The sequence below is a fragment of the Parasteatoda tepidariorum genome, chromosome 1 (genome assembly GCF_982258835.1).
Source record: "Parasteatoda tepidariorum strain Cologne lab strain chromosome 1, Ptep-v5.0, whole genome shotgun sequence".
Taxonomy (NCBI): domain Eukaryota; kingdom Metazoa; phylum Arthropoda; class Arachnida; order Araneae; family Theridiidae; genus Parasteatoda; species Parasteatoda tepidariorum.
This window is the reverse complement of record NC_141755.1, coordinates 38,554,127-38,576,517: the sequence shown is the minus strand read 5'-3', so window position 1 is coordinate 38,576,517 and position 22,391 is coordinate 38,554,127. Positions and strand designations below refer to the sequence as shown.

The following is a 22,391-nucleotide window of genomic DNA, read 5'->3' as shown; positions in this document are numbered from 1 at the left end:
CTGTTAATAAAACTGAAGTAATTTTCTACGTTTTTCCTAAGCAAATTAGTACCACTTTCCCATTAATTTTGCCTTTCATTGCAAAAGAATTTTTTTTTAATTTTAATTACCGCTGTTTTTAAATTATTTACTTATACCGAAACACATTTTGACAGACGTGACAAATTAAATACGTGATTTCAGATAATTTGGTGACATAGTGCTACCACGTAATTTTTTTTTTTTCATTGTTGTTGTTTACGTCGCACTAAAGCTGCTCAATGGGCTATTGGTAACGGTCTGGTAAACATTCCTGACAATCATCTGAAGACATGCCATCACAATTTTGAACTCTGCCGAGGTGAGGCTCCCTTCGCTTCGATAGACCGACGACATGCGCGTGAAGTCAAGTACTTACGTATAACATTTTAACGAGAACCAATACCTCACACCCTCGGTCCCTTCACAGATTGATCCAAGTAGTTTTTCACCCGCACGCTGACAGCAGCCAGTTATGCTCGACTTCGGTGATCTGCTGAGAACGTGTCAACAATCAGTCAATTGCGGAACTGTTGTTGATTGAAATTATGACGTAGCGAGAAAAAAAAACTAAATAAAGTACAAGCAATAACTCTTTTTTATTGTTATTAAATAGAGCTATAAAGTATCAATGATGTTATCTTTAAGATTTTTGAGGAAACAACGGCTAAGGCTTAACCAGTCAACCCCGCTTAAAGGAATATCATCAGTTCCAGCCAAATCTATGCAATTGAGCGGGTTATTCGATTAAAAGGATAGTGCAATATTCTATCCTAAATTTCTGCGAAATTTTATTTTTAATGGTATTTAATGCAAATTATAGTGTTTTGATTAAATAAACTTAGTTTTATGATCAATAAACAATTTTGATTAATAGTATCTGTGTTAGTATCATAAAATATAAATGTCATTTAAAGTTATATAAAAATAAATCAATATTAGTGAATAGTATAATATATAGGTACTAAAATATTATTTGATCCCTTCCGAAAAAATCTATAATTGAAGACTATTTTTATACCCGTTTAATTCGTCAATTTATCAAAATTAGATTTTCCCTTTCAGTTTCTATTAAGACTTTCATGAATAATTGCGTATTCCTCTCACACGTATAGTCAGATTATTTATTTTAAATTTTTTTTTTTCTAACCTCGTCTTGAGAATTTCCAAATTAATGAGCTGTTTTAGTTTGGAATTTTTTTTAATATATCGTTTCCCAGATTCATTGCCCCCCCCCCCTCTATTAATTCAAATCCATCCTTTTCTCGCTGAACTTGCAATCATTCTCAGAGTTATTCTCTGGATTAAGCAATAATTATTCTTACTTAAGAGAAAGACACACTGTATACTGATTTGTTACGTTTTTGAAATTTTTTCTTATGAAAGCTAATAGCGCACCAGGAGGGGACCACAAATCTTGACTACGAAACAAATCACTCTGTACCTTTTTAAAATTCTAAATGATGTGTAAGTAAGTACAATTTGTCTAAAGTAAGAACTCCCCTATTCGTCTGGACCTGTGGGGGTGACTATGGTAACAAGGTATAACTATTTCAAATAGGGGTGTGGGTCACTATTTAGGATATATTTTGTCTCGGGAGAGAAAGGGAATCATTTTTCTTCATATTGCCCTAAAGCAGTGTTTCCCAAAGTGTGGTACGCGTACCCCCAGGGGTACGGGAACAGTTTAGCGAGGGTACGCGTCCTTATGCGAAATATCTTGCAATAAACGAAAATTTCAAACAAACTTATTTAAAAACAAAGCTAGCCATGAAAATTTACGATTACGTATTTTTCTATTTGCTATTTTTTGCGGAGTTTGCAGTTAATAATTAGTGGTGTCAACAGCCAGTTGTGATTTTTAACTTTTGTGCAATTTTTTTTATAGTAAAAAATACACTCATTTTTTTATTAGTGGTACACAGCATTACGAAAAATTTAGAAAGGGTACACAAAAGTCATAAGTTTGGGAAACACTGCCCTAAAGTAAAGAGAAGCTACCCTCCCTGAAATTCGCTATTCTTGTTTCCTTAGCAGCAGACGGCCTCAGATTTAGTGGCGGGGGGAGTTCTTACCGTAAACAAACTATAATTCAAAGAGGGGAAAAACACTCGTCGCTCACTTCAATGTATAACTAGCAGCAAGATTAGATTTTTTTTTTTTCAATTTTACCCCTAACACCTGTTTAGACCAACTAATGAACAGAACTTTTTTGAAGTGACCACCTATTGTATCCTTATCTTAACTGAAAAACGAAAATTTCATTTTAGTTAGTGAAGCATTTCTCCAAAATAAACAAATTTTTTTCATTTCAGTACCTCTTCTTCATGCAATTAGGCGGGGACAAAAAACAAAGAATGTCAGTTTAAACGGGGAAGTTTAACATTAGTTGCATACAAAATGATTTGGTTCCATTCGTGTAAGCTTGTTATTCGATTATCCGACATGTAATTAAGTGGACATGACGCAAGAAAGTTCCAATCCGTTTTTCGCTCGAACGGTTTGTAATATAATGTTTTAATGTGAACAGTAACCTTCGTGCGACGAACTATTAGTATGCCAAATTTCATTGCTCTCTGTCGGATGGTTTACTCCAGGGGTGGCAAACCTTTATGTCTCAACGTGCAATTTTTTCTAAAAAAATGTTTAATGAACTAGTTAATGTATAGTTTGTCTAAAGTAAAAACTCGCCTAGCCATTTGTCAAGACCCTTGGCGGTGACTATGGTAACGAGGTCTAACTATTTCAAGGGATGTGGGGTCATTGCTTAGGACAGATTTTGGCTAAGATTCAGCGAGAGTAAGAGGACTTTTTTCCAGTCTATTGTGTTAGCCCTAGAGTGAAGAGAAGCTACCTTCCCTCCCCCCCAATGCCCTCCTGTGTTAACATTGTTCGTCAATTCGGACATTAACAGGGCAGATTTGTTGGCCTCTCTTACAAGGGCACCATATTAGGTGGGCCAGCGTTGCTCCCACAGTAAGGACAGATAGTACAGAGAAGAAAAGAACATCCATGCCTTGCCCGGGATTCGATCCCAGAACCTTTCTGGTGCAAAGGCAGTTCCCTAACCCCTCCACAGGCCGGTCGGCTAGCTACCTTCCCTGGAATACGCTATTCTTGTATCCATAGCAGCAGACGGCCTCAGACCATGTGGCGGGGGGATTTCTTAGCTTAGACAAACTATAAATACTCTGTTAAATTCTGCATCCATTTATAATTACATTCATGTTTTTAAAATATAGGAAAAAACAAGTGAGTGCGAGCGAAAAGGACACATAGCCTCTAACATAATTGGATATAAATAGGAGAACAGATTTTAAATTATCTTAAGTTAAAGCTAGACGCCCGGTGGCTGAGTGGTAGTGCTTTGCGCTCCCGTGCCACCGGTCCTGGGTTCGATCCTCAGGCCGGGCAAGGTTGACTCAGCCTTTCATCCCTTAAGTGGGTAGACAAATGAGTACCAAGCATGCTTGGGAACTAAACACTTGGGGTTCCGCGTTCGGCTGACCACCTAACTGGAACATCTGCTCCTGTACCCCAGAGCCCAATGTCAAGAAAACTGAGATGGGCCCAGTAGGCCTTGGCCCCCTAGGGGCTGTCGCGCCACTGAGTTTAGTTTAAGTTAAAGCTACATTTTTTTCCTTCGGCGTAATTTAGTTAAGCTAAGATTATAAGAAGTAAAATTATGACCGCGGCAGTACCTATAGAGTGGGGGGAGTCTCTCCCCCCTCCCTATATATATATGTGTGTCTGTAACATAAAGCGCTTCAACTAATCTTTTTATGTTATTCCTTTGTCGAAGTCTTTTTCTTAATTTACTATTCTAAACTAAACGCTCTTGCACTTTAATATTCACATCCTGTCTTGTAATCTACTTTTGGTTACTCGAGTAACAGTTTTGATTTTTCCCCTTATTTGAACTGTGAGAAAGACTTTTTCACTCGCCTTATTTAAAATATAGATTTTGTTTTATAACCATCGTTGAACAGCCGACCCAATTTTAGGTTTACGACTCCTAATGTTCAACTCTGTAACCTTGTAATTTTGAACAAATTCAGAAGACAAGGAAATTTTTGTTTCAGTACCCTCAGAGGTATTGATTTGTTATAGGAACATGGAGGACTTTGCAACTCGATAGATTTAACTTGCATCAGTCACCATTTACTACACGGGCTGTCTTCGGCCGGCTGTGGATGAACCCACGAACTCTTGGGCATGGGTTCAGTGCCCTACTATCCAGGCCTATAATAGATAGATTTGATTTGATTTTATATCCGTCGTAGAACAGCTGATCCAATTTTTGGGTTTACGACCACTAATGTTCAACTCCGTAGTTTTGTAATTTTATAATTAAAAACTGGAAAGTTCCGCCCCTTGTTTACGTTGCTGATCAACCCTCATGGTTGCTACTCATTAATCATTGCGGATTAAGAGAAAAAAACCGTTTATTTCCTTAAATTACGATCGAATTGCTATTTACATTTTGAAGATGACTAAATTTAGACAAAACAATAAAATTGGTACCAATCAATAAAATTGGAACATCTTGTAGAGTTAATACTCAGTGAAGATGGAACCAAGGGAAAGAGTATTCGCCTCCGAATGAGGTGAACCAGATTCGAATCCCAATAATGGCTGGTCGATACGAATTCCGCACCCGGCTTGCACCTACTACAGTGCTGATGCAAAATATCCTCCACGGTAGACGGATTATAGGATTTCGTGGTTTTTTTCTTCGTGTAACGCAAACGCGGGTTAGTTTCAATAAAAAAAAATTTCCCAACACTTGATCCAAGAGTTCCCTTGTCTTCTGGATTGGGTACAAAATTACAAGGCGACGTTGTTGAACATTGGTAATAGTAAACCCAAAATTGGGTCGGCTGTTGAACGACGATTATGAAATAAAATAAAAACCACGCGCTCCAATCACAATATTTTTCAGTAATATCAGGGCATTTCATAAAGTTCAACCTTAATGTATATTTTTAAAATCCTTGATGAAATTTAAGTAAAAAAACGAGTACACACATTAAGGGTCATAAATTAATATTTAGGCAAGGAAAAAAAAATCAAAATTTAATGAATCACGACTGATGAAGGTGGGATTGACTAAAAACTTGTGATTACTAGAGAAAACAAAACTTAGAAGGCGATTAAAACTTAACACGTTCGTGTGTCATCGGCCATTCAAACTGGTTTTCTATTTTTCATACCGCCTATTTACCAATTAATTTAACTGATACGATGAAGTTGTCATTTTTTCTCCTCTATGAAATATCAATTTGCAGCTTTCACAACGTGTTAGATGTAATTACAGAACACCCTGTATGATATACAGTATTTTACGTGATTATTAATTAGGAAATTTTCACAATCAAATTTTAATTTTAATAAGATAAATAGCTTTTCTAATACCTAAAATTTAAAAATATCATTTTTTAACTTCTTGTAATTACTACGTCTCTTCAAAATTATGATGTTAAGAATGATATAGAATGTTTCATACCTTTTAAAATACACTTCTTTTTATAATCATTAATGAATAAAATACAAATAATATTTAATTCTTAAAGGAACTTCAACATTAGTTTTGGACAAATAAATTTTACTGTAATGTGAAAATATTTTTAAATTCTTGAATTTAACTTCATAGATACGACGGAAATGCGAATTGCCATAGCATTTGTGCTCATATTTTCGACCGCTCTTTAGAATGAGCTATTGTAAAAAGTTGCATAGATTTTACGAAAAAAAGAACAACTTAGTGTTCAAACGATATTGAGGAGCATTTAGAATGTCGAAGGCACTCTGTAAAAAAAAAGTAAATAAATAAAATTCTGCTGTTTTATCCTTGTGTTTCATACTAGGTTTATCAGGCATGTTGCAAATATTGATGAGCTTTCTTTAATATCATTGATGTTTGGAACAGAGTAGTCGATTCTGGTAATGCTGTCATTAAACTATAACTGAAATTTCATCTAGAAAGAGTCAGTCCAGTTTGAGCTTTATCCTAAGCACACTTCTCTTCAAATACAATTAATCCATATATAAAACGTAGCAAATCAAAATTGAAACATTATTTATTGATTACCAGTTAACCTCACTATTTTCCTTAGTAATAAGCAATGAAAACTCACCACTCATGCTCTAAGGAAAATCTTTTTCAATGGTGCATTAGAGTTCAAACAGCGATTTTACAAATAAACAATTAAAAATAAATAATAAAAAGTACTGTTAAATTAATGGGGTATGCCTTTTTATTCTATGCATGAATCATGGGGATAAGTATAGGCTTACTGTTTGCGGGTTGCAGCCCAAGGATAGTCAAAGGGTCATCTAAGAAATGACAAAAATAAATAAAATAAAAAAAGCTATATTCAATAATTTTTTTGAAAAAAATGTCAAAATTCCAAAACTGCTAAACAGTATGAGAAAGAGCCTTAGTGCAGATTATACATAAAAGGCCAATTCTATACATGCAAATAAAATAAAAATTATATATATATTTTTTTTTCATGAGTAAAAAATTAACTAAATATTTAACAAATCTCATTTTCTGTATTAAATTTATGAAAATTTATTTTAGCCATGATAAAAAAATGAAAAAAAAAATTATATATGTGTAACATGTTATGAAAAAATGAAACTTTACTTTACTTGTAGCTTTTTTTTAAGACTATGTACAAAAGCAGCTTCTTTTTTATATTAGGTTTTATTTCATACCAAACTTTGAGTACATTAACATTGATACAAATGGTAAATAAATTAAGAATTAAATATACTTTTTATGACCATTTAAACTGTAGTTGATTTAGACTAAGAAGAAATAATACACTTCTCCATTTGATTACAAAACAAGAAATTATTATTTTAGGCTATAAAGTAGCAGTAACCATGTAAGCATAAACAAATACTGTTAATTCAAATAATAAAAAACAATTTAATTCTATTTAATTAAGCTGATTTGAAATGAGATCCACAATCCCTTAAGATGTTCTTTGGTCTCTTTATGTTTCTAAACAAAGCATAAAAAATAAATGCCCTTTTAACATAAAACGATAGTTGTACTGTAAAAAAAATTTCTTCCTTCATGTTTCAGCATTCATACATAACTTTTTCAGAAAAAAAAATCTATATATATATATGCTAGCAACATTTAGACCAATTTAAATTAGATATTCATTCAACACAAAACAATCCTATAAAAAATTTAAAAAAAAACTTTGATGAAATAAAAATTAGAGTAAATTATTTACACTTTTTAATATTGTGTTCAATAAACAAATTTTGTGTATTATAAAATCATATTATGATTGTGAGAAATAGAGACACTTTTTTGAAAAGCCACACAATCTCCGGTACACAAAAAAATATATGAAAACAGACACGAAAGCCACACATCAATTAAAACGAAAATGTATTAAAATTCATCTGAAAGTAAGATCCAGTCAGTGGTGTTACATCCTTTAGAACTGCTCTTAGAAGATATTAGAGGGTATGTTGTAATTTTGCAGTACAGCCAATGGTGGATACGATGTATTTTAGATGTAAATATAAACTACGAAGAAGTTAAGATACGTTTTCTACAGCCTCATGGACCCTCACTGTCATACTCGTACCCACAGAAGCCTTTGATATTGAAAGTAAATAAATCACAGATCATTTAGAAGGTTGAAGTACTAACAACAACAGGTTAAGATTTTTTCATACCGTCTAATGAGATAAAAATAATTAACAAAAAAATAGCACTACATCATTCCTAACTATTTCATAAAATTTTATAATGCTTATATGTTTAAAAAATTACAAATTCTGTTCATAACATATTGTAACAGAGTTAATAATCATAATTTTAAAAAATATTTTCTATGAAATAAATGTTATTCATATCTTGTAACTATTTCATATATTTTTTGCATATCAAAAGGTAAACCATTTTTTAATAAGAAAAATATAATACACTTGCTAAAAATAAAAATGTTATTTTCGATACATTTTAGGAGACAAAAGTATGGGATAAATACTACTTTTGGTATGAATGATCATTGATTTATATATTGGTTTAAGAATTTTAGGCTTTTTACTCAGTTTTCCATGTATATTGTATGAAATGTCTTAAAGGGGAAAAAAGTTGTACAGCATACCACTTTCAATTAATAAAAATTTTGGTTTGCAATAATTAATGTTTTTTTTTTTTTTTTTTTTAAATTTCAATTTCTATGCTACAAATTTGAAAGGTGTAGAAGAATGTTGTAGTTAAAAAAAAATATTTCTTTCATAATTCTTTGAGACCACATATCACAGGTCAAATCAGGTTGCTTTGAAAGTTGACCTAGCCTCAGAAAGTCATATAAGGTATCAAATGAAAGGTTTATTGCAATGGTGTTTCAAATCTTTTTTTAAACACCATTTACTTTCTTCTAAAGTAAAAAAAAAGTAACTTATAAAATAAAAGTTCTTAAAGTAACTTTTTTTAAGTAAAAAAAAAAATACAGTTATTTATATGTATGCAAGTTAGTGGTTTTTTCAGTGAAAATTTTATTTTTTCAAGTGTTTATAACTTGGACAAATTTCAAATTAAAAACTGTTCGAATTGTTTACTTTATCATGTGTGCATGTTCCACCAAATTTCATTAAAATAGTAGGGGGGTCAGTTCAAAAGTGATTGATATATTGTTCAATGACTCATTGTGAAATTTTTCCTTTGCTAATATTTCTTTCTACTTATTATATAAATATAATTCAAATTTTAAAGGATCTTTTTGATTGATAGTTTCTAAATCAAAAAATAAAAAATTTTACTCTTATATGCTTCAAATATAGATTTTTATATATTTATTATTTGATTGTTACAAAATTGTTTTCTAATAAAGCAGTGGTAAGTTTAAAAAAAGCAACATTTTTATACTGCCACTTGATGCACATTTGACCTAACTCTTAATACACAGCAGTAAATAATATGTAATCAAAAATCTAATCTATCATCATGAAAGTAAGTAGTCAACTATTCGAAAATAAATTTCATGTAACATGAATTTTTTTCATTTCCAATATTATTGTTATTTCCACAGAATTTTTATCATTTCAATATTATTGCTTATCATGATGTGCTTAGATTCACAAATATATTATTACTTTTCATTACTTCCAAATAAATATATAATAATTGATAACCACATAAAAATTTTACCGATAATTTTTCTCTTGCCATAGTTTTATTAACTAGCGATAATTTTATTTTATTAAAACTGCGGGTTACAAATTCATTTATAAAATGTTAGAAGTAGAAAAACTTTTAATGTCGAATAAACATAATATATAAACACTTAAACATCAATTTGAACTTTACTCCAGAATTATTTTTTATGTTACAATTATAATGCTTAATAATTAAGTACAAATGTTAGGAAATATGCATAGGATGATTAGACATTACATGGCATAATTATTCTTTTAATTTAGATCCGAATTTTCTCTTCCTTACAACAGAATGTAAGAAAATTATATAAATATTGCAGCTAAGCTTTTATAAGAGAATACTTAATTTAAAAGTATTAAGAGCAAAGTATTAAGAACATACTCTTAATATCAAAATGACATACTTTTATTTAAAAACAAATAATAAACATAGCAAAGAAAACATTCATTTTTATTGTTACATTTATAAATATCTAAAAATTCGAAAACATTTTCGCCTAATTTCTTTTTTAAACACAAATCTCCTCTTTTCCAGTGTCTGTTTACGAAATAAATATAAACACAATCCATCAATGAACCAATTGTTTCATCACACCAAATACGAGATTACGCGAGAACACAGACAGGCGTGCACAAAATTATTGAAATTTTTATTTTAATTCACAATAAACGCGATAACTTCCCAAATTCTTGCAACCATGAGTGATAGTCAACAGCCAATCACAATGCGAAAAGCCCATTGATCCGACGTTATCATTTCCTTGTTGCCATTCTGTAGTAGAAACTATGGTTTAAAATTAGTTACCAATTCCTTAAAAGATAGAGACCCTATTTCTTCGCGGTTTTTTATTTTTTATGGCATAGCACTAAATTTCAACAATTTTAGCTGCCTATGTTTGCCCAAATACGGCATTTCCTGCTTTCGTTTCAAAAGGAAACTATTTTACGCTTGAGTTAATTCGCAGGAAAACTTGTATTCTTTTAATTTATAAGGCTGCTCTTGAAATTTTACTGTCCAATACAATTTAATAAAAATTGAAATAAAGATTCAAATTTCGTTAAGCATAAATAAGTAAAATAAAAATTCTCTCCCCATGTTTACATCAATCTACTAGTTGTCATCAATCAATCAAAGGAAATAGGAAAAGATCGGCCAACGTTGAGACGTGTGTCACTTCTTGTTGCAAAAGCGGAAAGCGTTCGAATTTTTTTCTTTAGTTTTCTCTCTCAAAAATGGAATGAAAATTTCTTTTCAAAAGGTTTTTCTACTTTTCAAATTGTGAATAACTAGCTGCTCTTTTGATAATAAAATATCATGCGTCGTTCCCACACAAGTAATGATATAAATGAATTTCGATGTCCAGTTTCCAATATTAGTTTATTTTTGAAATATTACTTATTGTATATTCATTACTCTATTGCTTTGTTTACTTGTAATCATATATTATTGCTTTTGTGTAATTTATATGTAATGTTATGTTCAATTCAAAAGAGAACGACTATTTAAAAACTCGAATTTAGAACATATGTTATGTGAATAATCATAACATATGGTAGGGCGTGTGATCCGTATCGTGATCTGTGGCAGTATAATCGCCAAGTCTTGGCAACTTCCAGAAACTTAACAAAAAAAAAAAGCATCCTAGAAAGAACCCACTCGAAAAATATAAGTCGTAGCCACCCCCTGGCCAACATCTACATGATTTTAAATTTTTTTTTAATTTATAAGCTTAAAATCTCTTTGGTACTTTGGCGATCATAGTTGGATATGGAACTATCCCCTTCTGTTCTATAACTTTTCATAATTTGTTTACAACAAAACATTTAAAACTTTTTCTCATTTATACAGCCTATATATCACTGACTTATTTCTTCAAGGGATTGAATTTCCTACACTAAAATCGTTGCTGGTTTTTCAGTGCAAAAATTTTTGGGTTATTGTTATATATACGTTATTTGATTTAATATGTCAAGAGCCTTGAAGGACTAACAATCTGTAAGCATGAAAGAATGAGCGAAATTGAAACATTTCACGCTATTCATATTATTATTATTAAAAATTAATAAACTTACACACCTCAAAGATTATTTGCAAAAGGAACTTAAACTTTCTATTTGTATAAAAAAAGGTATTAGGAAATTTTAATCTTGGTACCTTTTCATTGCATCAGAAATTGTCTTGCTGAAATGTCTGGTTTTTGTTACCATGACAGTACCTACTAATGTGATATTTGTTCCTAGAATTTTAAAATTATTTTTTTTTTGTTATATATCTTATTGACAGTGCTTGGAATTAAAATATGACTGTCAAACATCAGTAACACCTAAGTATCTTTTCTTAGTAGCCAAAAATGTTCAGCTAGGTGTAATTTTAAAATTTTATTTTTAATCACAATATTTAGGGGAGGACAGAGCATGGCAGACCAGCCCCTTTTTAAATTTATTTCTGTCGAACTCCTTTTGCTCATAAAGTTTCATAGATCGTTGCATGGTACTGGCTGTATACAAGTAAAAAAACAACATGGAAAATACCAAAGAAGCCATTTTGATCAGATTTTATATTTTGAGCTTCTTAAAGTAATTTTTCTGCCTTGAAGTTTTTTTTAATTTTATAACTATTCCCTATAAGTACTGTGTAATATTTTAAGAATTTAAAGATATTGTTTTTATGTTTTTAAAAATTATTTGCATACTTATAGTCGATATAAAATTTCAGTATTATTATTTCTTTTGCTTTTACATGGGACACAGTAGAAACAAATTTAATAGCTTATTTTTTTCGATTAAATTTACATATAAAATATAATGTAAAGTATTAATACAAAAAATAATAAATCTTAATATCATAATGTATAAGTAGTTAATTTTTGAAAGTAAAAATAATTATCTGAAGGAAAGTATAAAAGTATTTAAATTTGATAAATATTCAAGTTATATATTAACAAACAAAGTTTGTTTGAAGTGTTTTTGAGCAAGCTAAATGCATGTCTCGGCCATATATATAATCTTTTTCAAATTTTTTGCACCAATAGGAAAATCTAAAAATAGTGTGAACTGAAGCTTCTCCTGCATATGGTTATTCAAGTATAACTATAAATGTTTACATTTTATAAAAAGTTTTAAGATCTGCTGAAAAATAATGATATAATTAAGGTGCCCACTTCAAATTTTATTAAATAATTTTAACATTTTCTAAGGATTAGATAAAAATATTCTTATTTTAAATTATTTTTTTTATAATTCATTTTTACTAATGTTTGTTTCTAATTCATTAGATGACTCATATGCTCCATACAACAGAAATACAGTTGAAGACGAAAATGAACAGTTGGTGGATGGCCTGCAAAATAAGATAACTGCTCTGAAATCAGTCAGTCAATAATTTTTTTACGATAATCATTAAAAAGTGTGAAATCATTTTCTAATTTTAAATACAGTGAAACCTCTCGGGAGTGACCACTCTCTGTTCCACAGTTTCTAATTTTACTTTCAACTTTTGATGTAAATCATCGATTGCATAGTTTTTAGTGGAAGGCTCTCTAGGGAGGCCTTTAGTGGAAGGCTCGAAAAGGACTCTCTAAATGAGTGCCCCACATAAATGTTTTGAAAACATTTAAATCTATGTATTTGTTTAGTTAAATTTTTGGATTTCATATTTTTTCGTGTTTCCTTATTTGACCTTTTTCTGCATTTGATGCAGATGTTTGCCTGGCTGCTGGGAGAGATTTGAATGGTTTTTCCTAAAGGTTTTATTCAGCATTGAGTCTATGAAAAAAATTCTGGGAACCCCCCAAAAGTGGTCATAAATGGAGGTGGTTTTTCCTGGAAGTTTTACTGTATTATTGTTAATTTAACTATAGTTTATCTTTAATGTCTAATAATATGATCTATGTTTTTTAATCTTGATTGATTATTTTGAGAGATTAATTTGTAAGAAATATTGAATTAGTCATTCCGGACTCTGTTCCAGTTCTCAAATGCTTTTTACTGTTTGATGAACAGCCAACATATGTGTAGTCAGTTAATCTCTTCTCAGTTCATGAGGTAATCTAGAAATGCGTTGCTAAAGTCAGGCTTTAGAATTACAGGTTTCAGAAATGAGCACTTCTGAAAATTCTAAGCTACTTAAATAAATCTTGCTCAAAATTCTGAATTTTTAAAACAATATCTTGAATTCATTCAATGTATTATTCTATAATGTATTATAATTTTTCTTTTTGCATGCCTTATTACAACCAAAAAATTGTGTACATGTTCATGCTTATGAAAATATACATTTTTGATATATATAAAAAAAAACTTTCATAGAAACAATGTGATGTAATTTTTTCAATTGCAAGCAATTAACTAGTTTGTTATAAATATTTGCTATTTAAATATTCGTATTTTAGTCTAATATTACTATTTATTTGATTAAAACGTTATGAAAATAAAGTAATTTTATGATCTTTGGTCAATGATCAGTTTAGTTTCTTTTGTTATAGTTTTCAGTAAGCACAAGACGATTTCACAATTACAAATGTCATATTTGCTGTGCATGCCAGTTGAAAAGTATTATGCAGTTCTAATAGTTTCTGTTGAAGAAGTTTTTGTGCCATTTATACTGACTCCTATTTTTTGTAATTTTCTTAAGTTGCGTAATACAATATGCTACTCCCTTAACATCTAGTTTTCATTTATTTATTTTTTGAAATTAAATTTCTAAAGGCTACTTAAAATTGTAGTAAGTCCAATTGCACTATGAGTTATTTTAACAAAAATTAATAGAACTGTCTGTATTTATTGCACTGATATTTGTAAGTAGTAAATTATTCCAACATTTAGATCTTCTTTAGTTTTACCTTTTCATATTTTTTGTAGATTTCATATTTTTTGTAGAATTGATATTTTGTAGTATTTTTTGTAGAATTTTCATATTTTTTGTAGAATTTTTTAATAGATTTCTTCCTAAGTTACTTACTTTGTTTAGATAGTTTCTTAACTCATGTTTCTGAAGCTGAGCTCTTTGTTTCTCTTGAATTAATAATGTTGAGTTGATTTCTTTTTGAATTAATAGAATATAATCATTATAATTTTGGTACTTTTAAATTTTTTCTGTTGATAATTTAATTTTGACTCAGCTATTTAATTCTAAAGATTACCAAATAAATATTTTCAGATTTCCATATCATTACATTAGGGGGGGAAAAGAAAAAAAAAAAGCAGAAATTTATTTTTGCGTATTTTAAAATTGTATTCATATTCACAAATATATATTTAAAAATATTCAAGCAGTGATAGCAGGTTTTATTACTTTGTCTGAGCATGTTATATGTTATCACACTTTTATGTTCAGAAAAAGAAAAATGTCTGAACCTGCCAAAACGATAAATGTGAGGAAATAAACAGTATAATTTTATTGTAAAAAATTCCACCAGAATTTTTCTTTTAAATATTCAAATCCAGAATATATATTTTTTAAATTGAATATATTTTTTGTAAGTTTAAAAATAATAAAATAAGTTTGTAAAACATGTTTTTATTAGCACCCTTAGAAAAAAAATAATTATGCTCATATTAGTACTTAAATAAGGAAAAAACATGTTGCAGCGGCAAAGATGGAAGGGAGTAATCGGGACCATCTGTTCCCATGTGTTGTTTCAGAAGAGGAGCCCTCCTAAATTCCAAAATTCATGTTATATGACAATGATTTCCAATATTTGACAGTTGATATATTAGCAAATTATTTCCATGTATCTGATTGTTTTTTGATGTCATTTCTCATCTGGTACATTAGACTACTCGAAAACTCTCTGGTGTTCATGTATATTATAATATATATTTACTTATTAATTTAATATTTATCTTATAAACAGTGGACAAAGAAAACACTTTCTAACATTGTGGCATTTCTTACCGTTTGGAAAGACAGTTTAAATTACAAATTTTAATATCTTGCTTATTTCATGATTATGATTGAAAAATTTTAATAATTAATATTTTTTAAATAATAGATTTGCAAAAATATTTATTAATCACAATTATTTAACAGAAAAATTATATGTGTTTCAACAGTCAGAAGAAAATTAAATACACATTACACATAAATTAAGAGTAATATTTTGCACTTGGGTGCTTAATCTTAGTCACAATGCTCCAATTTTTTTAAAATTTTAATTAAATTTTTTTGAATTGCCTAAAATATATATTTTTAGAATTTTAATTCCCACCTTTCTGAAATTATAGTTCACTTTTTAAAATTTTAAAATATACGGATAGTGAAAAGCTATTTTTCTGACCCCTTAAAGATTGATGATTTTTTATTTTCACTTTCTTGAGAAAATTGAACATTTGTAAAGATTTGTTGTGAAATTTCATAAGAATTATTTGTGTGCATTTTCATTTTGTGTTTATTTCATGAAAATTAGATAAAAGATTTAAGGGAGAATGTCAGTAAATGTCATAAAATTGACTTATCTCACTGATTACTGGCAATTTTATTAAGAAAAATCATATACATTTATTTTTACAATATTCGGTATTTATTTTACCATGATCTTTATTTATAAAGTCATTAAATGAAATTCTGGTTAACTAAAAAGACTTCAGTTTTCTGACAAATTACAGGCAGATAAATTAAAACTAAAAATTTAATATCTAGTCTATAATTATTGTAATTTTCATTGCATGTAAAGTTTTTTTTTTTTTAAATTGTTCTTAACAAAACAGTGACTTATTGATTGAAAACTGCCTCTTAAATTAATGTTTTTAATTTAATTAACCGAAGACTATTAACAGGTCCAAATATATATTATATAATGAAAACTACATAAGTAAGATACTTTTATACCATTAAAATTTTAGCCATCTCAAATGAAAATTAACTAATTTATCAATTTTAAAAAATATATATATATTTAAAAAATTATTTCAAATTCATTATATTAAACAAAAATATTAAAACATATTTTGTTTTAAATTACAGCTGACTATTGATATTGGCCATGAAGTTCGAAATCAAAATCAAATGCTTCGAGAAATGGTATGCATTTCATTATATCATTTAAAATTATTGTTGGTTTTTCTTTAACATTACAAACTATATTTTATTCCTTTGTATAATTTTTTATCAATGATTGCTCATTTGTATTGCCTCTTACTATCCACAACTATAATGATCTAGTATAATAAGAGACATTTTGGTGAAAAAAGAGATAAATCAAATCAGGATTCACTCCTAAAGAAAAAGTGACAAGTGTTTTCTTTAAGCACATTGGTTGTAAAACAATTTTTTTTTTGTAGTTTAATACTAAATGCTCATTGTTAAGTTTGAAAATTTAGAATTTTCTTATAAATTAGTTATTTTATTAATGGCCTACTGTTTTTTAAAATGTGTACGTATCTCTGAATAGATTTAGACCATATTTTTTATGCTAGTTCTTAAAGTTTCTCAAAGAATGAAGAAAAAAAAAATGTTGAAATAGGTGTGAAAACAAAATCTATATTGAAATTAAATTTCGGAATATTTATGTATATTATTTTGAAAACAAAATGTCATCTTGAAAATATTATTGCTTCAGTTATGTACAATCATAGAATTTTGTTTTATTGGTTGTATCTTAAAAAGTGTTCTATTTGCCATTCATCTAAATTTTGCATTTGTTTTAGGACAAAATATTCATTATGTTAATGTTTCTTTAAATGTAAATTGAACACACATTTTTAAAATATTCAGGTTAGTATCATAAAGGGAATTTGCAACTGTATAGCTACTTAGTCAAATTTGTACAAAATTTTTCTTGTCTGGTAGTACTTCTCTGTTGATTAACATAAAAAGTACCTGTTAATTAGATGAAAGCAACTGAATTGAGTTTGCAGTTAAGGAATTTATCTACTTTCTACACTTTGAAAAAGAAACACAAGCACGCTGTCCTGGAAATATTAGGACTTTTACCTGGAAAAATCAGGGAAATTTGGCAACCCTGTAAAGATTGATGTATTCGTGATATGGTTTTTCTCGTAAAAAATGTTTTATTATAGGATTAATAACCAAATTAGTTAATTAACTCCTTTTATTTTAAGAATTATTCTTTAAGCTGTTCTTTGAGGCTTTTTTGTTATTTAAAATAACATTCTTCAGAGGAAATCATGCTATTTTATAAAATTGTTTTGAGTTAGTTACATTTAATCATGACTGAGGTTATGTTTTATCTATTTTTAACCTGTGCTCTTTATGCTAATTATGAAAATGGCATTTAAAACATCATGTATGAATGTCAGTTTTGTGAGAATGCAAAGTGTTTGTGATCTAATGTTTCAAAAGTTACTGATTGTTAGGATTCAAAAATATATGCAAAAACTCTTCGAGGCCTTTTTTTTTTTTTTTAAAATAATATTCCCTAGAGTAAAATGTGCTAATTTTTTGGAATTGTTTTGAGTTTGTAACAGTTGAACATGATTTAGGTTAAATTTTATCCATCTATATATATATATATATATATATATATATATATATATATATATATATATATATATATATATATATATATATATATATGTCAGTAGCAAAATATTAAAAAAAATTTTTTTTTTACATTTTCTGAAGTGGAACAAAAAATTATTATTTTTTCTTTATCTGGATTTGGGGATATTCTATCAACCTGATTATGACAATGTAGGCCCCCATTACCATATTTAGTTTCTGGAACATTAGAAAATGCTAGATTATTTGCAGTTTTGCTATTTAAATCTTTTCTATTTAAGTTCATTTTTGTTTAATTTTTCTTTAACTTTACTTTGTTTACATTTTTATATTTGTTTATATTTTATGTCCAAAACTTTATTTTCTTCAATATTTTCATTATTTTGTAGTTATTTGAATTGAAATGTTTTCTTTTCTTATATTTTTATTTTTACTTTCATTTTCTTTATTGGTACTTCTATTGCAATCATTAACCTGGGTTTCAGGAGAAATGTGTAGGGACACATTGCTTTTATAATCAGAGAAATTGATCAGTTTTCTCTGATTTGATATTACAACCTGTTTTACATAATCAATCACTAATTGAAATCTTACACAAGATTTTAAACTTAATGTGGTTTGAGGTAAATCAGTATTTAAAATATAACTTTCAACTGACCTAGCTATTTTTTCAATTTTTTAAATTTAATGTTCAAGTCTGGTTAAGTTACAAAATACCTTTTATTTGTTTTACTTTTAAAATTTTGTTTTTCATTTTGGACATATAATTTTTCAAAAATTTTCGTTTGGATTACATTTAAAGTACTACCTGTGTCGCCATTTAAAAGATAGTATTGTTAGTCAAAATAGGTTGTTTGACATTTATATTATTTTTATTTTGGACATATTTTGAGTGTATTTGATACTATTATCAATTTCGTATTTGGTCACTTTCTTGTTTATTTTTATACTGGAATTGATTCTCAGCAGTAAAGAAATTTGGTTTGTATATTGAAATGTCTGAGCCATGAACTGAACACTAATGTCGGAGACAAAAATTAATATGTCTGGTTTTTCTTAATTGAAATTGATCTTGATTAAAATTTAAATTTAGAAAACAAATGTTTAATTCATCTTCCAAATTATTAGGTTTAACATTTTCTGATACTTCTATTTTTGATTTATAATTACTGCCACTTTATAAGGGCATTCAAACATTAAAAAAAAAATTCATTTATTAAATATTACATTTAAAAGAAGAAAAAAAATTCAAATATTTTAATTGCTTACTTTTCTTTACACTGTAATAAAACAAAAATATAAATTTTAATTTTACATTTTATAAATCATATCTACTGTAAAATAATAAAATAGACAATAATTCTGTACTATTTATAATAATGATTTTACTAAATCAAAATAAAAAGTTTTCTGAGATCAAAAAGAAATTAAACAATGGTAATAAATTTTAAAAATATTTTCGAATTGGGAAAATAAACAAATCTGCTCAGCAATGTAAGTAAACTAAATATGTATAAAAAGATATTAAAATTTATAAATCAGGTATTTTTTTGATCAAATTCCAAATTATGAATTAAATGGCAATCAAACTCAATTTCTTTGAGGAAATGCAATAGATTGTATTAATTTAAAAGAAAAATTAATAATTATAAATAGCCGAAATTGAGAAAAAAAATCTATAATTAGCATACAACCATCTTATTAAAGCAAAATAAATTATATCACACTATAAATTCACAGAAAATAATATCATTTATTATAGTTTTTCGAATTTGATACTTTTTTTTAAAAAATCTGTTAAAAATGTTATATATTTATTTTTTATTTCAGTTAGGGTATTTTGAGTATCTTTTTCCCGAACTGTTCCAGAAACTCACAGATAGCATGATTCTTTTCCCCCATGAAAACATGTTTTTCTGTATTAAAAATACTAAAGCAAGCTCTGTAAGGAAGTCGTTTCGTGACATGAATATTGCTTCTTTCGAGCATAAACATGAGAATCTTTAGACGTTTTATCATACACTTCACTTCACAAAGTCTGGGAAGCAGAAATTTCTATTGTCACAATTAGAAGAGCTTTCATTTAAATTAGCTTCAATATTGTCCCCCATATATCTATTTGTGATATGATATGTTGATTCCACTTATTAAAGCATTTTAAAAAGCAATTGACATTTAAACTAAGGATTCTATGGTCAGGTTTACTATCTAATTCTTTCAAGTTTGTATATTAAAAGTTTATTTTTATGTAGAAAGATAAATTCTTGTTCTTTTTCTTAGTTTTTCTTCTGTAAATGTTTGAAATATAAATTGAACACTCTTTAGATCTAGACTTAGGCCTCACCTTGTTACTCTGTATTACGTCAAAGGTTCTCATCAGTTTTGAGATGATTTGTTGTTCTACAAATTGAACTAGCTTTAAAACATTAAAATTGTCATGTTGTTGTTAATGTCGTCGGCCATTAAGGCAGAGAGAGTGCGCTTGTTCTTGTTTTCCATTCGCGCCATCTGTGGCCAAGAATTTGACTTCTGCCACACATGTCATACCCGTTTACAGGGCGGACCTATTCATACATGCATTTATTCGTCCACAGATCTTAATTTTGACCTGAACGAGAGAGCAATCAATCTCTAATTCAGTACCCTCATAGGTATTGAATCGTCATGGGAACATGGAGGACTTTGTGATCTGACTTGTTTATTATGCACCAGTCACCATTTACAAGACGGGGTATCTTCGGCCGGGTGGTTTCGAACTTCCATCCTCACAAATGTGAGTCCAGCTCCCTGCCAACCAGGCTACCCTGGTCTTTTGTCACATTTTTAGTATTTAAAATTAGGTGGTAATTAAACTGGTCAATTGTTTTTATTTCTCAATGAATGATCCAAATAACATTTTAGTTATTAAAGTGTAAAATTTTGTTGTGCCATGGCATATTATCTTTTTAATTTTTGTAGGATAATTATTCTGATTTTCTTAATTTTTATAGGATGATGACTTTGATTCCACGTCTGGATTTTTGTCTACTACAATGGGCAGAGTTGTAAAACTTGCTAAATCTGGACACAATCGTTATATTCTCTATTTACTTTTATTTTCTTTTTTTGTGTTCTTCATGATTTACTTAATAATGAAATTTCAATAATTACCATGTCTTAAATATATTTATTTATTGAAAAAAAATTGAATGTTTTTAAAAATCTTTTTCTGGTTTTATTTCAAGTTATTAAACTATAATCATAATCCATTATACGTCTTCAGAGAATATTTTGGAATGAAAATATTAAAAAAAGAAATGTTATACTTTTAGTTTTTTTTTTTTAATAATTTAATATTTTTATAAGGTTATTTCATTTCTAAATATTTTCTAATGTATATAAAATTTGAAAGTTTTGTAAATATTTTATTGAATAAAGATGTATTATTTAACAGTTCCATTCTTTATCTACTATTTTCACTGGCCGTCCAGAATCCACTACCTTTTATTAAGTTAAAGACTTTTATAAAAAAAGAATTCTCTTAGTGCTGTATAATATGAATTACAAAGCTGAAATGAAAATTATTAGAAAGCTGTTTAATGGTGCTAAGTATCTAAAATATTCAAAATGCTCGATTCTCTTTCTTTGCACTGATGATGTTTGTTTATAATATTAAAACAGGAATTAACTAACCTTTGTTTGTTACCTATTATTTTAATATGCAATTATTATTTCACTAATATGATATTTTCCTGAAAATTGGAATGAGAAAATTAATTTTTGAAAAAATATTTATGCCAGAAAATAAAAATTTCAATTTAAAAACCATTTAATAAAAATGAGAGTGGTTTGATTTCTGTAATGCACATATAATTATATAACTTATATAATTTTATATAAGTGTTCTGGGGAAATGACCAGTTTTTTTGCTCATATGTTCAATTAAAATTATTATTTGTTTTTTTTTTTTTAGAATTTTGAAATAAAATTTTTAAAAAGTTAAACTTTTAATTTAGTAAAGTATGTTTTATAAAAAAAATATTTTTAAATTTATTTTTCTCCTAGCTAAATATTTAAATTGAAAAAAAATTGGTGTAATAAATTTTTTTCTTTTCAGTGCTCTTAAATTTCTTGTTAAATCTGCTGTGAAAAAAAGCATTTTTTTCTGATAACGTTAAAAACTTACTCCTAAAATCTAATTTTTGTCTCAAAAATATTACATTAATTGAGTTTTAATTACTTTTCTAAATATATTTTGATTTTTCCTAAAGTTCGAAATATAAATAGAATTTCTTTATAACTTTTGATCTGGTACAAAGATCACCCATTAAGATGCTATTTTAATTATTTGAGTATTTGTTAGTCAATATGGTAGTTAATGTGTACAGATGATGAATTAAAGGATATTCAAATCTTTTCTCTCTGATTAAACATATTTTTACAACAGATCTTATTTTTAAATTTAAGTTTCTTTAAAAAGAAGGATATTTAAAGTTTAAAATAAATGGAGTATCCATAATTTGAAAAATATGTTTTGTCTAGAGAGCTATCAAAAATTTCTATTTCTTGATGCTATTTTCAGTTTAAAAGAATTTAAATATATTTTTTTAATTATTTAGGCCAGTGTTTCCCAAAGTGTGGTACGCGTACCCCCAGGGGTACGGGAACAGTTTAGTGGGGGTACGCGTTCTTATGCGAATTATCTTGCAGCAAACGAAAATTTAAATTTTTTTTA

The 22,391-nt window shown here is 28.1% G+C and overlaps 1 protein-coding gene across 1 annotated transcript; it reads left to right on the top strand.

Moving 5' to 3' along the window:
• Positions 1–10,347: 10,347 nt before the first annotated feature.
• LOC107441259 (BET1 homolog) lies at positions 10,348–21,112 on the top strand. The gene is made up of 4 exons (XM_016054458.4): positions 10,348–10,550; positions 12,492–12,586; positions 16,181–16,237; positions 20,668–21,112. Exons 1-4 carry the CDS (start codon positions 10,532–10,534, stop codon positions 20,821–20,823), a joined length of 327 nt encoding a protein of 108 aa, XP_015909944.1. The 5' UTR covers positions 10,348–10,531; the 3' UTR covers positions 20,824–21,112.
• The last annotated feature ends 1,279 nt before the right edge of the window (positions 21,113–22,391 follow it).

What these genes read in the sequence shown, in the direction of transcription:
- LOC107441259 (XM_016054458.4), top strand. An exon ending in AGATAACTGCTCTGAAATCA is followed by an intron (nt 12,587 to 16,180) that starts GTCAGTCAATAA and finishes TTTAAATTACAG; the next exon opens with CTGACTATTGATATTGGCCA. An exon ending in ATCAAATGCTTCGAGAAATG is followed by an intron (nt 16,238 to 20,667) that starts GTATGCATTTCA and finishes TAATTTTTATAG; the next exon opens with GATGATGACTTTGATTCCAC.